Consider the following 21,635-nt stretch of genomic DNA (forward strand, 5'->3'; position numbering starts at 1 on the left):
AGGAATGCAATCACATGCGGATGCCTAGGAATGGGATGCCCATCCGATTGAGGTATGCTATGGCAGCTATTTGGCAACGTAGTGTAGATGATTTTAACTTTTGTTGTAAGCCATCTTGTAAAAATTCTTGTAGGCTTCTCATGGATATATTTAGTGGGTCCAGACAAATGCCATCCAGGTAAAATTATAGATTCGCCTGGATGAACACATGAAGCTGCCTTATACTGAATCAGCCCCTTGGTCCATCAAAGTCAGTATTGTCTACTCAGACCAGCAGCGGCTCTCCAGGGTCTCAGGCAGGGGTCTTTCACATCACCTACCTGCCTAGTCCCTTTAACTGGAGATGCCGGGGATTGAACCTGGGACCTTCTGCATGCCAAGCAGATGCTCTACAAACTGAGCCACAGCCCCTCCCCCTGAAAGTCTCCTCACCTCCTGTATGGTGGTCACCACGTCCAGGGAGTACCCAAGGTCTAGCAGCCACTGCCTTTCAAGGCCCAGTGGTCAGATGAAGCCACCCCGAATCCGGATGAAGGAGGAGATCCTGGTGTAGCAGATGGACAACTCTTGTGGGGTTGAGAACCACGGCCTCCGTGGCCAATGCAGGTCTATGAAGATGACATTGGCTTTCTCCATTCTTATTTTCCATAGAGCCTTGGGTATTATCAGGAGAGGAGGGAAGGCGTAAAGAAGTTCTTTTGGCCATGGGGACAATAGTGCGTCTGTCACCTCTGCTCTTGGGTGGATAAATCTCGAGAAGAGTCTCTAAGTCTGATGATTTGTCGAGGATGCAAATAGGTCCACAGCGGGTTATCCAAACCTTTTTGTTATTTGTTGGAATACCTCCTTGTTTATGGCCTATTCCCTTCATTCACTTGTTGTTGGCTGAGCCAGTCAACCTGTGAATTTGGTGTGCCCTTGATGTGTTCTGCCCTTAGTGAGGCCAGATGTTTTTCTGCCCAATTTAGCATGGTTTTGGCTTCAGCATGGAGTGACAAGGAACAAGACCCTCCCTGTTTGTTTATATGTGCCTTTGCTGAGATGTTGTATGTTCTGATCAGTATGCAATGATTTTGGATCAGTGGTTGGAATGTCAGAAGGGCTTTTTTTCTCACTCGGTGACCACTGGCTTTGAGTAATGTGCTGTTGGAAAGTCGCTCCTCAGCCTTCCAAGCTGGCATTGGTGAAAACATGAGTTGTGGATATTTGCAGTTAAGTCTGGCCCTTGGACAGGTTGGTTGTTCTTGTCCACCATGTGAGACTGATTTTGACTTGATTGGTCAAGGTGAGTCATGGATTTCTCTTTTGCAGTATTTGCATTTGATGTGGCTTCAGGAACCACTGCAGAGGTCTTGCATGCAGTTGGGCCCATGGAACGGATCCTATGCAGGATACTATCAGACCTTGTAGACGCTAGGCCCACCGATCAGGAGTTGTTGATTTCTTTTGCCGATTTGGATATGGTGAGTATCTTGTCTTGAGGTAAGTATAGCATGTTGTGTGAGGTGTCTATGAACACTCTCAGATGTAGGATTTTCTGAGATGGAAACCGGTTGCTTTTGGCTCAGTTCACGAGGAAGCCATGTTGTTCCAGGAGGTGAAGAACTGTCGAGGTGTGTTGAATTGCCGCCTGTTTGGAGGGGGCACTCACCAGGATGTCGTCCAAGTAGGGAAAGACGTGGATCCCTTGCTTCCTCAGAAGCACTACCAGAGTGATGAGTACCTTTGTGAAGACCCTCAGGGCTGATGAGTGCCCAAAGAGAAGAGCCCTGAATTGGTAGTGATGTTGACCATGAGGGAACTGAAGGTACCTGCCTCCATGAGATCTATGGATGTTAGGAGTGACTGGGGTCGCAGAGCCTCGATGATGGATCGAAGAGTCTCCATCCTGAAATGTTTTTGTTTCACGTACTTGTTTACACACTTCAAGTCTAAGATTGTGTGCCAGTCCCCATTTCACTTTGGCACAGTAAAGAAGATGGAATACAGCCTGGTGTGCCACTCTGAAGATGGTACTGGTTCTATGGCTCGTATTTCCAGTAGATGATGGATCGCTTCTTGGTTCTGGAGGTGTTTGTCTCACTTTGGTGAGACTGGTGATGGGGTAAACCTGTCCGGTGGGGGGTATCTGAATTCTATCAGGTAACCATTGTTTATGATTTGTCAGATCCAGGCATCTGCCTGGGCTAGGTTCCAGAAGTTGGCGAAATGTAGAAGTCTTCATTTGAGTTGGAAGGCAGTCATTGCTTCCCTTGCTTATTGGAGAATTTTTCCAATTTGTCTGCTCCCTGGTGTTGAAATTGGAAGTTTTTGCTGAATCTGTATCCCCTACAGAAGGATCCCCTTCCACCAGACCATGCATTTCTCCTATTGTTTGTTCTTGGTCATGCCAAGGAATGAAAGGGCCAAAAGGAGTTTGAGGATGAGCTTTTCCCCTCCTTCCTGATGCATTGCCTCTTTTTATCCTTTGTTTCTATGAGGATATTGTCTAGTTTTTCGCCAAAGAGGCAACCTCCCTCAAAGGGGTAGGCCAGCAGGAATAATTTTGATGAATAATCTGCTGGCCATGCCCTAAGCCAAAGTGCTCTCCTGGAGGCAGAGGAAGCCACTAGGGCCCTTGCTGAAAAGGACATAGAGTCCAGAGTGGCATCTGCCATAAAGTTAACTGCCTTTAGTTCAGACCTTCTGACACTCTTCTATTTTCCTGTGGAATTAGGTCTATTAACTTCCTGGTCCACATAATGCATGCCCTGGCAAACAGTGGCAGAGGCTTGGACCGATTGGGCTGCAGTGGCAGAGGTTTGGACCGAGAGGGCAGATGCCTCGTGAGCCTTTTTGGTGGCAAAATCCGCCTTCCTGTCCAAGGGGTCTCTAATGTTGCCTGCCCCATCTTCTGAAAGTAGGCCCGAGGATTGGAGGGCTGTGATGGGGGCAGCCACCAACAGAACCTGAAGAAGGTCCATAGCATGTGGTTCTAGGGAATATAGCTTTTTTGTGCTAATGGGGAACTGCCTATTGGACATAGGCTTGACCCACTCTGCCCTTATTAGGTCCTCGAAGTATTCAGGGGAAGGGACGGATCTAGAGTGAGTTTTTAGCATGGAGAAAAATTCCATATTTAGACTTATTTTTGACAACTTCTGTCTCCTCATCTGAGTGTAAATCAAGCACTGCAAGGACTTTAGATAGTCTGATCATCCTTGCCTGCAGGACTGCTGCTCTTGGTGCTGTGATCCCTCCTCCCCTTCATCCTCTCCTGAGGAAAACTCTCCTTCCTGTCTGTCTTCCTCATCCGTGGGGGTTTGTGAAGGGGGGTAACTAGCTCTATTGCTGGGACTGAGGTGTTCTGGGGTGCAGCCTTGGTGGGCCAGGTGTGGCTAGTACTGTTACGCTGCCCCGGGATAGCTTCCCCTGTTTGTGCTGGGGTCATAGCTGGCAATAGAGAGTTAGCCCTGGAACCCATGGGGTCTCTCAAGGCAGGATCACATAGGTGCACAAGCTCTTCCCTCAGAGCTAATCTCATTAAGTTAACCATGCTGCAATTTGGCTGCCCACCCGTGGCAAAATTCTGGGAGAGATCTACGTTACTGGTTTTTGATGACTTCCCAGCTAAATTAGCCATCCGGGTGGTTTGTGCTCCCTCGGAACCCCTAGGGGTCGAACAGGGCATAGCGGCATCCATTTCTTCGCTGCACATCTTTTTTGCACCCTTTTTCTCCAGCGGTGGTGGCCGTTTTAATTTTGAGGCAATTGCCTCTGACTCGCTCGCCTCCTCTGGGCTTTTGCGTATGCAATTCCCAGAGGGTGATGAATTGCCCCGCTGTGGAGAGAGGAGTCCAGCCACTAGTTGCTCATCTCCAGACATGAGCTCTTCTCCCTTGCGTTCCTCCTGGGATGCCATTTTCTCTAAATAAGTAGAAGGGGGGGGGGACTGAGACAGATTGGAGAGGATCGAAGTAGAATAAAATACAATAGAATAGAACTGGAGATGGGTAGTAGGTAAGGTTAGAGAAGTAGATAAGTAGCTTAAAGGCCCCTTCCTAATCTAATAACTGTAGCGCTAAGGCTCTTATACTGCTGTCTCCCTCTGAGGCAGGAGGAAAAAACTGAAGGTGGTCCTAGCTTTAGGAAGAGGAAGATGGTTATCATATCATCTCTCAGTCTTCTCTGCAGGCTAAGCATACCCAGCTCCTTCAACCTTTCCTCATAGGACTTGGTCTCCAAGACCCCTCATCATCTTTGTTGTCCTCCTCTGGACACGCTACAGCTTGTCTATATCCTTCTTAAATTGTGGTGCCCAAAACTTAACACAATACTCTAGGTGAGGTCTAACCAGAGCAGAGTAAAAAGGCAAATGGGCTGTATCAACACAAGTAGTGTCCAGATCACGCGAAATGATGGTATCGCTTTGTGTGTGTGTGTGTTAAGTGCCGTCAAGTCGCTTTCGACTCATGGCGACCCTATGAATGAAAGTCCTCCAAAATGTCCTATCTTTGACAGCCTTGCTCAGATCTTGCAAAATGAAGGCTGTGGCTTCCTTTATTGAGTCAATCCATCTCTTGTTGGGTCTTCCTCTTTTCCTGCTGCCCTCAACTTTTCCTATCATGACGGTCTTTTCCAGTGACTCTTGTCGTCTCATGACGTGACCAAAATACGACAGCCTCAGTTTAGTCATTTTAGCTTCTAGGGTCAGTTCAGGCTTGATTTGATCTATAACCCACTGATTTGTTTTTTGGGCAGTCCATGGAATCCGTAACACTCTCCTCCAACACCACATTTCAAAGGAATCTATTTTCTTCCTATCAGCTTTCTTCACTGTCCAGCTTTCACACCCACACATAGTAATAGGGAATACGATTGCATGAATTAATCTAGTCTTGGTGGCCAGTGACACATCCTTACACTTCAAAATCTTTTCTAGCTCCTTCATGGCTGCCCTTCCCAGTCTCCTTCTGATTTCTTGGCTGCAGTCTCCCTTTTGGTTGATGGTGGAGCCAAGGAATAGAAAGTCTTGAACAATTTCAATTTCCTCATTGTCAACCTTAAAGTTGTGTAATTCTCCTGTAGTCATTACTTTTGTTTTCTTGATGTTCAGCTGTAGTCCTGCTTTGGCACTTTCTCTTTTAACTTTTAGCAGTAGTCGTTTCAAATCTTCATTATTTTCTGCCAATAATGTAATGTCATCAGCATATCTCAAATTATTAATGTTCCTCCCTCCAATTTTCACTCTTTTCATCTAAATCTAATCCAGCTTTCCTAATTATATGTTGTGCATATAGACTGAAGAGATAGGGAGATAAAATACATCCTTGTCTGACACCTTTGCCAATTGGAAACCATTTCATTTCTCCATATTCAGTTCTAACTGTGGCCTCTTGTCCATAGTACAGGTTGCACATTAAAACGATCAGAAGTAGTGGCACACCCATTTCCTTTAAAAACAGCCACAGCTTTTCATGATCCACACAGTCAAAAGCTTTGCTGTAATTGCTTTAGAATAATAGAGTTGGAAGGGACCACCAGGGTAATCTAGTCCAACCCCCTCACAATTCAGGAAACTCACAACTACCTCCCCCACACACCCCCAGTGCTGAGATGGCCAAGATGCCCCCCCCACGAACTGCCCAAGTTCATAGAATCAGCATTGCTGACAGATGGCCATCTAGCCTCTGCTTAAAAACCTCCAGGGAAGGAGAGCTTACCACCTCCCGAGGAAGCCTGTTCCACTGAGGAACCACTCTGTTAGAAAATTCTTCCTAATGTCTAGACGTCCCCGCGCCCGGGCCAGCCCCAGACGCGGGACTGCTCGGTGGCGGCCTTACCGCGCAGGAAGACCGGGGCGAAGGGGCGGGGCCGACTGCTTCCGGCCCGCGAAGGCCCCGGGGAAATCGCCGTCCCGGCTGGGAGGGCTGGGGACGAGCAGCGTGACGACGCGGCCCGGTGGCGTCGGGGTCCGCGGGGTGCTGCCTCCAGGGGCCGTGCTGGCGGCCCCAACTCTGCCGCGGTCTTTCCCGACTCAGAGGGAGCCGAGCGGGGAGGTGGCAGAGGGCCAGGCGGAAGCGAGTGGGGGCGGCGGAGCAGGAGCCGCCAATCAGCTGGGTTGGGGCCGCGGCCCACCTGAGAGGTAGGGCGGGCTGACAGAGCCGGCAGGGGCCGATTGGTGGAGCCCCTGCCCGGCAGGAAGGGAGGATGGGGAAGGGGCGGGTCCGGGGGGGGCAGGCCCATATGACGAGGAGGGAGGTGGAGGCCGGGAAGGAAGCGGTGACGGTCTACTGTGGAGCAGGTGGCTTGGTGGAGCAGAGACTGCCCGAGGGGCTGAAGAGGAGGGAAAGGCCTTCTCTCAGGAAGCCCCTTCTGAGGCCAAGGAAGCCCCCTCCGGGTCGAGTTGGCCAGGCCGCGGGGCAAAAAAGCAGGGGCCTCAGGGATGGATCCTCACAAGACAGAAACTCTTTTGATTTAATGTCAAACTGTTGGTTTTAGTCTGACCTTCTGGGGCAACAGTAAACAACTCTGCACCATCCTCTATATGACAGCCCTTCAAGTAACCATCTTCATTGTATCTCCTCTCAGTCTTCTCCTCTTCAGGCTAAACATACCCAGCTCCTTCAACCTTTCCTCATAGGACTTGGTCTCCAGACCCCTCACCATCTTTGTTGCCCTCCTCTAGACACGCTCCAGGGTCATAGATGCACTCTTATACCATTTCTGTTTATTTCCTGGTGGTCTGCAAACTTATTTTTAAAAATCATTTAATGAAGGGTAAATTTAGCACCGATTTTATGATCACTAGGCCTCCCAGCTCTTTTCCAAGGGAAAAGGGAAATGGTCTACCTGGAGCACTTTCTTCCTACTCTGCATCATTAGAGTCTTGCTTTCACACAGCTGCCCTGGCGACAAAGTGATGTACGGCTGAACTGTCCACCCTGGGTCAATGCAGCTGCCCAAGCTGAAAAAGGAAAAAGAATCCGCACTCATCACTGGTTTTGGTTAAAAACAAACTAACATGGAGATCTGGGGGATCATTCCAAGCAAGATATATTTTTGGCCTAACTATCTACCACTAACTGAGAGCTTCCTTGAATTATCTCCAGCTCTGAAAGCATTCAATGCAAATGTTTAACACACATGAAGAACTAGATTCAAGTCCAGTAGTACCTGAGAGACCAACATGATTTTCAGTGTATGAACCTGTGAGAGTCAAAGCTCATACCCAGAAAATCTTGTTGGTCTCTAAGTTGTTTCTGGCCTCGAATATAACTCTTCTAATGCAGACCAACATGGCTGCCCTCTGACACTAAAACACATTGACTAGTTCTAAGGGAGACATGCGTATAGCTAATAATAATAATCTTTTATTTATACTCCACCCTCCCCGACCAGGCTGGGCTCAGAGCGGCTACCCACACAATTAAATATACATACTTATTTAAGATATAAATAAAACAATCTAACACATTTACAAACATTCTAAAACATAATAAAACCTTAAAAAGCTAAAGGTCCCCTGTGCAAGCACCGGGTCATTCTTGACCCATGGGGTGATGTCACATTCCGACATTTTCTAGGCAGACTTTGTTTACGGGGTGGTTTGCCAGTGCCTTCCCCAGTCATCTTCCCTTTACCCCCAGCAAGCTGGGTACTCATTTTACCGACCTCGGAAGGATGGAAGGCTGAGTCAACCTTGAGCCGGCTACCTGAAACCAGCTTCCGTTGGGATCGAACTCAGGTCGTGAGCAGAGCTTTGGACTGCAATACTGCCGCTTACCACTCTGCGCCACAGGGCTCCTAATAAAATCTTAGCAAGCTGTAATTCTATAATTCTAACTTTGGTGCCCAGTTTCCTATGTAGGGAGCAATGACAGTATGGTTGGGCTAGTGGTTATGGCATCATGGCCATATTACCAGTCTCAGGGAGGGGGGCAATGGACCCAGGACATATGCGGAAATGAAGGGTTTAGGAAGGGTCAGCCCACAGAGTTGATAGTTCTAGACTTTTGTATAGTGAACACAAATGAACATGCTTGTTCGAAGGCTTTTAACTGCTACTTGTGAGGAAACACTGCTGAGAGAGGGGCTGAAGAAACCATTTGGCCATGTGAATGATGATGGGGACTGAGCCAGTGTGGTAGATCCAACCATCCTCTAAAAAACCTTCCTCCACTTCAGGAAGACTTCAAACACGAGTCAACTCGTATACTTTGATAAATGAATGAAGAGAGGAATATGCTTTGCCCACTGGAGTTGCAGGATTGGGATGGGGTCCCCCCCCAGCACGTGGCTGTTTGGAGGGTGGGCAACAAGAAGAGCTGCAGGCAGTTTGGTTTTCAGGGAACTAATGTGGCTTGAAGAGCCGTACTAGCAGCCGAGGTGTCTGCCTCCTTCCCTTCCTGCGTATCTTACATATTTTAGAAATAAACAGATATTATAAAGTGGCCAAAAAGAAACTGTTCCTATAAAAGCCTGGAATTTCTGACACTTGGGAAGTGGGGAGCTGTGGAAGGCAGGGTTGCCTGGGACTGTCACCAAGATGGCTTCTCTCTCCGCTTACATCAAGCGCATCGGCTCCCCAGCACATCAGGGGGACAGGCCCGGAGAGGAATATGGCACTGCTGGTGGATGACTATTCAGACAGAACACAGTGCAGAGCCCCTTTGCAGGGCATGGTAGCCAAGCACAAACACGTCTGCTGAATCTTGTACAACAGACCTTTTAGAAGCATTCAGAGCTTGTCAGCATCAGGAGCAGCCCCAAGAGATAAGGAGATGTAGGCAGCCCAGTGTGACATCGCTGCAAGATCCTTTGCTGACCAAACCTCTCAGTTCCCGTCTGACTTATTAATTTGGGAGTTGATGGGTGTGTGTGTTGTCAGATATCCATGGTCACTTCAGAGAATCATAGAGTTGGAAGGGACCACCAGGGTCATCAAGTCCAACCCCCTGCACAATGCAGGAAATTCACAACTACCTCTCCCCCCCCCATACCTAATGACCAGAAGATGGCCAAGATGCCCTCCCTCTCATCATCTGCCTAAGGTCACAGAATCAGCATTGCTGACAGATGGCCATCTAACCTCTTCTTAAAAACCTCCAGGGAAGGAGAGCTTACCACCTCCCGAGGAAGCCTGTTCCACTGAGGAACAGCTGTAACTGTTAGAAAACTCTTCCTAATGTCTAGACGGAAACTCTTTTAATTTCAGCCCATTGGTTCTGGTCCGACCTTCTTTGGCAACAGAACACAACTCAGCACCATCCTCAATATGACAGCCCTTCAAGTACTTGAACATGGTTATCATATCCCCTCTCAGTCTTCTCTTCAGGCTAAACATACCCAGCTCCTTCAACCTTTCCTCATAGAACTTGGTCTCTAGACCCCTCACCATCTTTGTTGCCCTTCTCTGGACACGTTCCAGCTTGTCTACATCTTTCTTAAATTTTGGTGCCCAAAACACAACACAGTACTCTAGTTGAGGTCTAACCAGAGCGGAGTAAAGCGATACCATCACTTCGCGTGATCTGGACACTATACTTCTGTTGATGCAGCCCAAGACTGCATTTGCCTTTTTAGCTACCGCATCACTCTGCTGACTCATGTTCAGTGTTTGGTCTACTAAGACCCCAAGATCCTTTTCACACACACTACTGCTCAGACAAGTCTCCCCCATCCTATAATTATGCATTTGATTTTTCCTACCTAAATGCGGAACTTTACATTTGTCTTTGTTGAAATGCATTTTATTAGTTCTAGCCCACTTCTCCAGCCTGTCAAGATCATCTTGCATCTTGGCTCTGTCTTCTACCGTATTTGCTACCCCTCCCAATTCAGTATCATCTGCAAATTTAATAAGCATCCCCTCTATTCCTTCATCCAAATCATTTATAAAGATGTTGAACAACACAGGGCCCAGCACAGATCCCTGAGGAACTCCACTAGTCACTTCTCTCCAAGTGGATGAGGAACCATTAACTAGCACTCTTTGGGTACGATTCTGTCAACCAGCTGCAGATCCACCTAACAATAATAGGATCCAAACCACATTTTCCCAATTTGTCAACTAGAATACTATGTGGAACCTTATCGAAAGCCTTACTGAAATCTAGATAAACTATGTCTACAGCATTCCCCTGATCCAGCAAGGTAGTAACTTTCTCAAAAAAGGAGATAAGATTAGTCTGACATGACTTATTCTTGAGAAACCCGTGCTGGCTCTTAGTGATCAGATCCATCCTTTCTAAATACTCAAGGACTGACTGTTTGATGATTTGTTCGAACACTTTTCCTGGTATAGAAGTCAAGCTGATGGGTCGGTAGTTAACCAGATCCTCCTTTTTCCCCTTCTTGAAGATTGCCTGCCTCCAATCTTCTGGCACCTCACGTGTTTGCCAAGACTTTTCAAAAATAATGGGCAGAGGTTCCAAAATTACATCTGCAAGTTCTTTGAGTACCCTTGGGTGCAATTCATCTGGCCCAGAGGATTTTGTTTCATTTAAAGAAACCAGGTGTTTGTGCACTACCCCAATGCCAATTCTAGGCTGCAAATCCCTTCCCTCATCACGTTCTGTTTATGCCATGTTGAGCACCACTTCCCTCACAAGAAAAGACTGAAGAAAAGTAGGAATTGAGTTCTGCCCTCTCTTTGTCTCCTGTTACAATTTCACTTTCCAGTCCCCGCAGTGGGCTTATCTTGTCCTTGTTCTTACTCCTACTCTGTACATAGGAAAAGAACCCTTTTTTGTTGCATTTAGCATCTAAGTTTATACTGAGCTTTAGCTTTCCTAACACTCTCCCTACAAACACTAGTTATTTGCTTATATTCCTCTTTGGTTATAAGGCCCTCCTTCCACTTCCTAAATGAGTCTTTTTTATTTCTCAACTCTTTAAAAAGCTGTTTATGGAGCCACCCTGGCCTCTTTAGGCTCCTCCCATTTTTCTTTCTCATAGGAATGGTTTGGGATTGCGCCTTCAGTATTTCATTTTTAAGAAATGCCCACCCTTCTTGAACTCTCTTCTCCTTAAGTATTCTACCTAGCATAAGGTTAAGTTTGTTAAAATTTGCTCTTTTGAAGTCCAACCTATATTTCTGACTACGTACAGGTTTTCCTTTCCCCAAGATTGTAAATTCCAAGAGTACGTGGTCACTACTACCCAGGGTGCCTACTACTTTAACCTCATTGACCAGTTCTTCCCTGTTGGTGAGAATCAAGTCTAAGATAGCAGATTCCCTTGTGTCAGGCTTCAGCAAATACACAGCATTTCAGGCAATAGACTTTCAATCCAGGCAGAGCAGCGATTCATCCGTTGGTACACTTGGTCGCGAAGTGTCCCATTCTCCCGCAACGCAAACAGGCCCCCTCTTTGAAACGGCGCACCTTCACTTCGGAACCTGCCTCGGTTCTCCTCGTCATGGTGCGCCCCCGCCGCGGCATTCCCCCTGGTTGGGCCTCGGGGGGGGGTTCCCTCCCCAGGCGATCCTTGGCAAACTGCAAGGTAAGCTTACGGTGCTCCACTTGCCCTGCCAGCCGGATCCAGCCCTCCACTGTTTCAGGGTCGCCCAGAGTCAGGCAGCCTTCCAACACTTCCCATCGCAGTCCCTCGCGAAAGTGTTGGACCTTGGTGGCCTCGCTCCACTCCCTTACTTTGCACGCCAGGGACTGGAAATCTTGGGCATATTCCAGTACTGTACGGGGCCCTTGCCTCAATTTGCGCATGGCGATCTTGGCCCTCTCCGCCCGGTGCGGGTCCTCAAACGGGCGGTGCAGGGCTTCCAGGAAACCATCGAGAGAGCGCAAAAGTCCGGGATTAACTTCCGTTGCTGTTACTGCCCACTCCACCGCCTCCCTCTCCAGAAGTCCGATGGCGTACCAAACTCGGGCTTCTTCAGAGGGGAAAGTCTCACCCTGGTCTTTCATGAAGCCAGAAAGTTGCAGTAAGAAGTGGGGTAACAGGGCGCAGGTTCCATCAAAGGAGATCTTCAGGTCCCGGGCGACTGTGCATGGAGGATGAACGGGGGAGGGGGGAGGTCGTAGCAACGATGGACGATCTGAGTCCTCGCACCGTTCCTGCTAGTGCCGTCATCTCCCTCCTTAGGGTCCCCAGCTGGTCCTGAAGCTCCCGGTTCTGCCGAGTCAGGTCGTGGTTCTGCTCCTGCAGAAGATAGTGTTCCTCTTCCCGGGGGCACGGGGTTGAGGTGACTGTAGCTCGGCCTCGGAGCGGTTCCTAATCCCTGGAGTACAGGTCATCCAGCGGGCCTTGATATAGGAGATCGAAGCTTGGCCCCGTGGTTGATTGGTGGACGTACTGTCCGGTGATCCGCGGTGCCCCCTCGGCAAGTTTTGCGGGGCACCTTCCCGGGGTTACTTCCTCCCAGCTTGGGTCTGCTCCTCCCCGGGCTGCTTCCTCCTGGGGCAGGACCGCTCCCTGCTGCTCCGACAGGCAGAGGCGTTTGTACTGCCGGATTAGTTCTGTGGATCGGGTCGAACTGGGGAACATCTTTCCCAAGAACTAACTAGTAGAAAATAAAAAAGATGGATTCCAGCCTAATGTCAGGCTTCAGCAAATACACAGCGTTTCAGGCAATAGAATCCAGGCAGAGCAGCGATTCAAAGATTTGTTTCAGAAAGTCAGTGATTTCAGTAAGAGACAAGCAAGGCTGGAATACATGGCTGGGGAAGTATGGATATATATATAGGGCTAATACAATAGACATGATTGGGTTACAGGAACAAAGAAACAATGTAGTCGCTTCCTCCCGGTGACGACTTAAGTTACACTGAAACAGAAACAATTTGGAACAATCAGTGGAGGAGATGGCTGAGCTCTCGGCTTTGTGCGTGGGACCCGATATCAGATCGGAGATTTACACGGGCAGGTCCCAATAAAATTGTAAATCCCTGGCCAGAGCTCGTGTGCAAAACGGGGGGGGGGGAATGCACCGCTTGTTCGCGGGGAAACCATCTTGTTTGGGGACGGGGCTGTCAGAAGCCCTATCTGACACCTTGTTTCCTTGCCCACCTTCTGGAATAGGAAGTTGTCAGCAAGACAAGTCAGGAATTTATTGGATCTTGCGTTTTTAGCAGCGTTGGACTTCCAATAGATGTCCCGGTAATTAAAATCTCCCATGACCACCATGTCCCTTCTCTTTGAGAACTTTGTGATCTGGTCTAGGAGTGTCCCATCCAAGTCCTCTGCCTGGTTTGGCAGTCGATAGCAGACCCCCACCAGAATATCATGATTATTTCTTACTCCTTTTATGTTTACCCATAGAGTCTTGACTGCACTACCATGATGGGATCATCCTGGACAGAGTGCTTGAGATGATAAACCTGTAAACTTTACCTGTGTTCTTTTGTATAGGTCAAGGTTTGCTAGGAAAATTTAAGGACACCAGTGGCCAGGATAATCAATACCACTCTGTCAGTTTTCAAGGGAGCTGAAAGAGGCAGCTGTACAGATTTATGGAAAACAAGCTCCCTGGATAAGGCTAAACTCTTAAATTGTAAACCCAGTTCAAGTCTGCCTTTCTTGAATGAGGTAAGTGGGTGGCAGAGCAACTCCAGATATTCCTGAATGAGACATATTCTCTCTACCCATTGTGGTGTACTGGTTAGGAGCGGCGGACTCCAATCTGGAGAACCGGGTTTTATTTCCCGCTCCTCCACATGAGCAGCGGACTCTAATCTGGTGAAGTGGGTTGGTTTCCCCACCCCTACACATGAAGCCAGCTGGGTGACCTTGAGCCAGTCACATTCTCTCAGCCCCACCTAGCACACAAGGTGTCTGTTGTGGGGAGAGGAAGGGAAGGAGATTGTAAGCCACTTTGAGTCTTCTTAAAAGGTAGAGAAAATCAACATATAAAAACTAACTCTTCTACCCTTCTCAGACTGGTTTCTACACTGGTTATGGGACAACTTTAGCAACACTGATGAAAGGTCTTCAGGGGCTATTCTTTCCTTTCATTTTGTTAAATCTGTCTGTTGCATTTAAGTAACCATATAATAAACCACTTGGTTTCAGTCTTTCCAGTCTGATCAATGGCAGAAATTCCTTTGGAAAGTCTGCTTCAGCACCATGGAAGTTGCCATGTGGTGCTTCTCCCAATGTTCTTTAGTACTGGTTTGAAACCTTTGGGCCCATTTCTGAAAAATGGGCCCAAAGCCCTTAGGAGGCTGACTACGGCCTCTGCCAGCGCAGGGAACCACACCGCCGGCGCCCAGAAGGCACACGCCAGCGTGAGTAGCCCCAGTGCCGGCATGCAGGGCCGGGCACCGCTCCCCAACCTGCGCTGCCTCCTGCCGGCCTCTGGCCACCGGCACAGACCGCAGCAGCGCCCTGGGAGATGCTCTGGGAGGCGTTCCCGGGGTGTAATGGTGCAGGCTGCGGAGCGGGGCCGACGTTAGTCAGCCTCCCGAGCGCTTTTGGCTCGGGAATGCCCCTTTTTATTTTTGTGAAGATACACCAGCTTTTAGCTTGCATATCTCCCGTGCAACCGGTTTTTGGCACCGGGCAGAGGTTTTGGCAGTGCCGAAACCTCTTTAGGAGGCAACGCCGCCAGTTTGCCTCCTAAGCCCGGCGCGGGCATTCCTTTCAGGAATGCACTGTGTGAATGAGAACTTTGGAGTTGGGTGTTGTTAATATACTCCAGACGCAGCTCTCTCTGTTCTGAATGGCAGTGCCGAAACCTCTTTAGGAGGCAACGCCGCCAGTTTGCCTCCTAAGCCCGGCGCGGGCATTCCTTTCAGGAATGCACTGTGTGAATGAGAACTTTGGAGTTGGGTGTTGTTAATATACTCCAGACGCAGCTCTCTCTGTTCTGAATCGGTGTTTTGATGCTGTGGTCAGATGAATGGAGGTGGTCAAGCTGACAATGAATCCAGACTAGACAGAACTGAAGGTAGCCAGGAAAACAGATTTTCTGGAGGGAAGAAATTTAGTGAGGCTGGATGGGGTCAAACTGAGTCTAGCCAACAGTCTGGGGCTCTTTTCAGATTCAGCCTTGCTTTTTGAACATCAGGTTTGCCATAGCTGCCAACAACACGTTTTGTGCTCTGCCAATCTAGCTATGCAATACAGCCTTCTGTAGACTCTAGACTGGACTACTCATAACACACTCAATGCTGGGGATTATTAGGAAAGTGAGTGAAAATAAAGCAGCAAGTCGTATAGTACCTTTATAGATATACGGGGTGGCCACACTTGGAATACCGTGTAGACTATCCAATAGATAAGTAAGCCTATATTAGAAAGCTTATTGTGGAGTGGCAAAAGGTACAGAAAGGGCCACCAAAAATTATCAAGATTAAGTTTAGGATGAAAAAAAGGATGGGTGGCAGGGCTGAGGATACACATGGCAACACAGTATAGGTTTATAACATGATGTATGGTCTATTCAAAGTTTGAAAACTGATTTGGGATGGAAGACGTTAGCAACTTCGGAAGAAGCCTGGCAGAATAAAGGGCAGAAGCAGAAGAGGGAGGCTGCATCTCTGGAATGTAGGAGACATCACTTGAGATAACTTTTGGTTCTCGGTTCATTGTCCGAACCTAATTTATTAAATTTTATAAATGTATGAATGTACACCATTTCTTATATACACAACAATTTTTTAATTTAAAAAGTGCTCCTCAAAATCAGATATCAAAATCACAAGTGACAAGGTACTGCAATTCAAATGAAATGAATTAACACAAAGGGATCTGACACACACCCTGGGAGGTGACCACATTCTCCCAACCTTCAGGTCTATTTCCGTGAAGAATTTAAATGGAAGGAATGCTCAGCAGAATTTGTAGTCAAATGACAAACTGGATGTTCACATAAGTTTAGTCCTATTTACACAGTATTTTGTAAAATAAGATTCTAGTTGAAAATCAGCAGGCCGGGTCCCAATTCCAAGCTAAGTAGAGTTACACCCTTCTGAGTTCACTGAAGTCAATGGGCTCAGAAAGGTGTGACTTCTTCACTTCAGCTGCTTCCTGATTACACACTTAACTTTCTAACATAGCAGTGGGCTATAACTTTCTGCCGCTCGCTCTTTTAGACAGATTCATGCCTTTTACTTCTTATTTAATAAGTCGTTTTCCCTGGGGCAAAACTGTGTATGGTAGTGGGGGAGCCATATCTCCTGTTGTTGTTTTTGTTTTTGGGGGGGATGATGTTCATGTTTGTGTGTGTGGGGGGGGTGAATCACGGGAACTACATTATAAAGGGAATTTTAATCCCTACCCCCAACTTACAATTTGTCCTGCAGTGGCCCAGCCCAACTTTGACCCCTCTGCTGCTGCTATTCACTTTTTAAAAAAGATGCCAGAAATTCAGTTCTCTCCTCTGGTTTTACTAGACTGTATTAGTCCCACTGAGAATCAAACGGCACCAAAGTTCATGCATCTTTCTACTGCCTGGCAACAGATTCCAATTTGGAAGAAAATTCCAGAGGCATTAACAAAAAGAAGGTCTTGTAGATAATTGGCAGAACACCTGCTTTGCACACAGGCAGTCCCTGGCAGCATCTCTAGTTTCAAAGGACCTCAGGAAAGGAGGGGCTGGGAAAGACCTTTCTCAGCCTGAGACCAAGGAGAGCCAAGGTAGATCACAGCAGCCAGTATGGAGTTAGACGGAACAAGGCTGTGACTTGATAAAAGGCAGGTTCATAAAAACAAACAGTTCTTTGAATGAGAAATGCACCCTAACCCAGTGAATATTTATCTCTTGGAGCTCCTCTGTCAGTACACAGAGCTCTCCTGCTTTCAAGGCAGATACGTGAGTCCACTCTTTTGTATGAGAAGTTCTGGGGCTTTCCCAGGGGCACAAAGCACAGGAAGGTATCTCTAGAACAAGGCCTGTAAGAAAGTCTGCTTGGATGTATTGATCGCCCCATAAATAAATAGTATTCAAAAAGCAGAACGAACAGGAGAGCATCCTAAATTAGCTTACTTTTTGTGATAATCCAAAAATGTGCTTGTGTCACTGAGACCTTTCAATTCCAGCTATTCACAATGGATTAATCATTCAAAAGCACAAGAAGGTATGCAGTTAATGCTTAAGTGAATCATAATTTAAAGCATAACAAACCACAATTATCTCCATCTCTTACAATAAACATGACAACTACAGCTCTGCGTAGTTAGTTGTGCTCTATAAAATTTAAAAAGATTTTCTTAAAGCACCTTTTAAATAATTTTAAAAAAATTCTACCAAGAAGAAAAAAATTAGTACACATAACTGGAAACATATTTCTTCACATTTGTGTGTACAGATGCGGCCTATCAGTATTTACCACTTTTACCTTTTGGTTTTAAGTTCTCTTAAGACACTGATATGATCATTTGCATCACAGCATTAACAGAAGTCAATCTGTCAGGAAAAAACATTTATTTTTGTAATGTATGAAGGGCAGCAGAAGTGTCCTTCACACCACGGGCAGAAGGTCCACAGCCACTGAGTCCATCAGCCCCCCATTTCAGGTGCACCAAAATCATATGGAAGAACACTCACACATCAATCCTCTTCATATGCTAAAAAAACTCACCTCTTTCAAATATGACACAGCCTTTTGAGTTACCTTAACAATGCTTAAAAGCTTCTGAAAAATATAAAGTACTTACAAACTGGAGGGCTTGTTTTTCTCCAGACCATGACTGTGTGCCACCACAGGTACATCTGTGAATTCTGCAGAACCCCCCTCTACATCTTTCTGGATTTGCTTCTCAGCTATTCTGTCTTGATGAGTCATCAACCCTCTCTCTTTCAATGGTGAGTCACAAGACTTGGGGGTACCGAGTCCCTCCCAACTGTTGCTGTGATCATGGATTTTCCCTTCCTTTTCCTTAACAGGGATCTCAGATGGTATCGAGCTAACATGAACCCCCCTGGCATCACCCATGCTGGGCTCCTGACAAAGAGAGCGTTGCTTTGAATTTGCATGAGGACAAGGCTCTTCATCACCAAAAGGTCTGGCTTTTGCAAGACTGACCACTTCTACACTTAAAGGGACAACCTCCGTTTTTTCTGATACATGGGGATATAGCTGCTCTGCCAAACATCTTAGATATAAGTCTGCCTCTTCTGTCTCACTTTTGGAACCCAGGACCCCTTTTTGCACAAGAGCTTTACATTTCTCAACAAGCAAACCTTCTTGCCTCCTGAACACATTGCTCTGGGGTACTGACAAATCTGTGCTTCGCCTTTTCCTCAAAAGCACAGATTTCTTCTTCTGGGCACTTTTGAAGCCTGCTATACACTTGCTGGAAATTTTGAACTCACGTGGGCTCTTTCTTCTGAAAGGGGACATAGACTTAAAATAATTTTGCAGTTTGCAGTTCTCAGCCTTTTCCTTCCAAGACAGAAGGCTTCTCTGATCAAGCTTGCCGTCAGAGACCCCCTTCCTGTCTACTGCTATTCTCTTTACAGATAAACCAGCCCCTCTGGCTTGCACAATTCTCTGGTTGCCCTGCAGCTTCACTGTTGCTTGGCTGTGAATGTCTTCTGCGCATGTTACGGCTTGCTCACCAATTCGAGAAGCAGTTCCTGCACTCTCTCTTCCAGTTCTCAGACAATTTCTCAACGCAGTCATTGGCTGACAGCACTTCTTCGCTCTCTTATTCTGCTTCAATAAGGCAATGTCCCCAGCCACTGACTGTTTGCGCTTTGCTTTTGGCTGAGCAGTTCGGGGCTGAGCAGCTTTCAGAGTGTCAACAATTCCAAAAGCCCCAGCTATTTCCACAGTACTTGAGGAATCTTTGGCCTTTTCTGCCAAGAACTTCTGGATTTCTTGTTCAATGCTGTCGTCACTATCCAAAGAACTGCTGTCTTCCATCAAGGGTGTGGCCATCCAAGGATGCTGATCATTTATTGCTGCTGCTTGGCTGTCTGGCCCAGGAACTGGTTGGCATCCCTTTCCGAAGGTTAATGCAAGGTGCCTAGCCTCTTCCCTTTTGGAACTCCCTTTCACAATGCACTGGGACTCCTGTATACTCTCTTCCCTAATGTTGCTTCTGGATCTTATGAGGCAGCTTTTTAGCAAGGTGGGGTTTTTGGATTTGCAGTCTTTGTCTTGGAGGACTTCAAGTTTATCCTCAAAAATATGCATCTTGGTGTTCCCAAATCTCACCTTCTTCTTACACTGAATTTTTTGGTCCTTGGATTTTTTCTTCAGCTTCCGTTTTGACCTTAAAAGGTCTTTGATTGCTGTGTCCAGATCCTCATCACTGTCCAAGGAGCTGCTCTTGTCATCTGTGCCGTATTTATGCAGAGCTTGTCTTGTATTTTTTACCAGCCCCTGCGTGCCCAGAAGCCCCTGAGATGGAGGGTTCACAAAATCCACAGAACTGGCTGTGGCTGGAGCGACTTCTTGTTGCTTAGACGCCCCACCAGTGTCACTGCTTTTCACACTGTTCAGAACGTTCTCCTTTTGGGATGTAAAGGGTTTTGAATGGCTGTAACTATCCAGATGGCTGCAGCCCATCTCCAATAATGTCATTTGTTTGTCCTGTCTCTGTCTTGCTACACTGCTTTCCTTTTTAAGGTTCCTTTTATGATCCAGGGATAATTTCAATGTGTTGGGGAAGGACCGCTTCGGCCTCTTGGTCTGATCCCCAGGCTGCCCAGAAGACAGAGGAGTCGGGTTAGTGTTTGAGGCCTCATCAGATCTTATTATCAAACGTTCCGTCTGTGCTTTGATAGCCAAAAATGCCCTGATCTCTTGTTCAATGCTGTCATCGCTGTCCACGGCATTACCATCACTCTCTGGGTGGGAAGAAGGGACACTCTGGGAGTGGAAGAAAGGGTCTGTCAAGAGGGATCTGTTGTTGCCTGCCACAAAGGGTGGCAAGATGGTTTTGGAGATGTCCAGGATGGCTTCTGCACACATCAGCTCAGCTGCAGTATCTGCTCTGCAGGACTGCGATGTGACAGCACCACTGGCAAAATTGTTTGCTGGAGATATGCAACATCTGCCTTTCCCCAGCTCATTACAGCCCGAGCCAATCCTATTTAATTCTGTAGGTTTTGAGCTGAGCTGTTTCCTCTTGCTGCTTAGGGCTGCTCTGGGGTTTTCTGGCAAGGCACTTTTCTCTTGATGGATTGTCAGGTTTGCAGATATATCTGCTAGCTCCCCGGCCCCAAGGCCTTCCTTCTGAGAAGGAACACAGCCTGCTTGGGCATTTGCTGCTTTTCTGACTTTTTCTAGCTGGTAAAGCTGAATAGCTTCTTCAATGCCATCATCACTACTTGAATCAGATAAATTCGCACTTTCAGGGCCTTGTTCTCCTCTGGCTTTACAAAACTTCTGCCTGATCTCACCATCATTACTTTGCTCCAGTATGTAGGAATGGCCAGCCGCAGGAACTTTAAGGTACACTTGGCTTGTTTTTTTGACATCCACAAGCTCTTCTGTTTTCAGCATCAGACATTTGGGAGGAGTGCTAACGTTTTGCACTTCAGGACAGCTCCTTAAGAAGAACGTCTTGCCTCCTCGTTTGAAAGAACTTGGGCTTGCTTTGCTAGTTCCGATTTTCTGACTTGTAAACTTCTCCTGTGCCTCTTTCTGATCCAGATTCCTACTCCCCCCAGACACCATCTTCTTTCTTGCTTGCTGTTTCTTTTCACTGAGGAACTGTTCTATCTCAGCTTTTATACTCTGTTCAAATGAGTCATCACTGCTCACGCTGCAAGGGGAGGGGGTCCACTGGAGCGTGTCATCTCCCAGAAAGTCAGGAGCAAGGTGCTGAGGGATCACATCAACTTTCACACTGGCAGGGAACGCATTACAAGCTACATCATAGGAAGGATGTTCTTTTCTGAGCCTCTTGTCTGCATGAGTGCTGGGCAAACTCTTGGCATCGCCTGGCAAGGGTGGGATGTTCTGGCCTTTGTTTTTCAAGTACTCTTGAATGGCTTCCTCTATTTCTTGATCAACAGAATCATCACTGTCAGAATTCAGCAGGAGGGGCCCAAACTCTGAACGCTCTTCCACTTCCATGCCATCAGAGTCAGCAGGGCAACTGCCCCGGGCATACTTTGCAAGCCCCTGTGGTGGCATCCTGCCATGGCCCCGCAGGTTGTGGCCTCTGAATTTCACTCCCTTCCTTTTTTCCTGCAAAATACAGCCATATTCACTGGTAGTGCCCAAGGATGACTCTTCACTTTGCAGATTGTTTATGATCATCTGTACTTTGGTGCTTACAGAAGTTCTAGCAATGTCATCTTCAGATTCTGAGAAGCAGACAGGGTATCGACAGCTCGTTGCCTGGGCAAAAGGCTCCCATTTTCTCTGGAGGGCTACCAAAGGAGAGGTATTCATAAGAAACATTGTACTAGATGAATGAGAGGGCCTGCACATTTCTCAGGCAAATCACTTTTCCACCCTAAACAGAAAAGGAAACAAAAGGGAAGAATGCACCTATGACATCACAGATACACAGGTAGGCCCCAAAGAACAGTGAAGTGAGTCACCGCACAAGTTTTATCCTAGCTTGTCAGATGAACGTTATTTAAATATCTACATTATTTAAATGACTAGCAGCTTCAGTAAGTTTGTATTAAACTGAGCCATCTGAAATAATCATCTTGCCAAATACAATCTTACCACCACCTCAGTAATCTGCATCCTGCAAGTGTACCCACTCACACAGAAACAACTGGC

General features: G+C 47.1%; 1 protein-coding gene across 1 annotated transcript; it reads right to left on the reverse strand.

Moving 5' to 3' along the window:
- Positions 1-1,564: 1,564 nt before the first annotated feature.
- Positions 1,565-21,350, reverse strand: PPP1R26 (protein phosphatase 1 regulatory subunit 26). Its single transcript, XM_056860207.1, is given in 7 exon segments — positions 1,565-1,769; positions 5,823-6,015; positions 6,118-6,169; positions 6,773-6,871; positions 6,874-6,946; positions 15,796-15,798; positions 17,599-21,350. Coding segments are annotated over 7 exon segments (4,359 nt in total). The 5' UTR covers positions 21,333-21,350.
- Positions 21,351-21,635: the final 285 nt, after the last annotated feature.

The sequence above is a fragment of the Euleptes europaea genome, chromosome 14 (assembly GCF_029931775.1).
Source record: "Euleptes europaea isolate rEulEur1 chromosome 14, rEulEur1.hap1, whole genome shotgun sequence".
In the NCBI taxonomy this organism is placed as follows: domain Eukaryota; kingdom Metazoa; phylum Chordata; class Lepidosauria; order Squamata; family Sphaerodactylidae; genus Euleptes; species Euleptes europaea.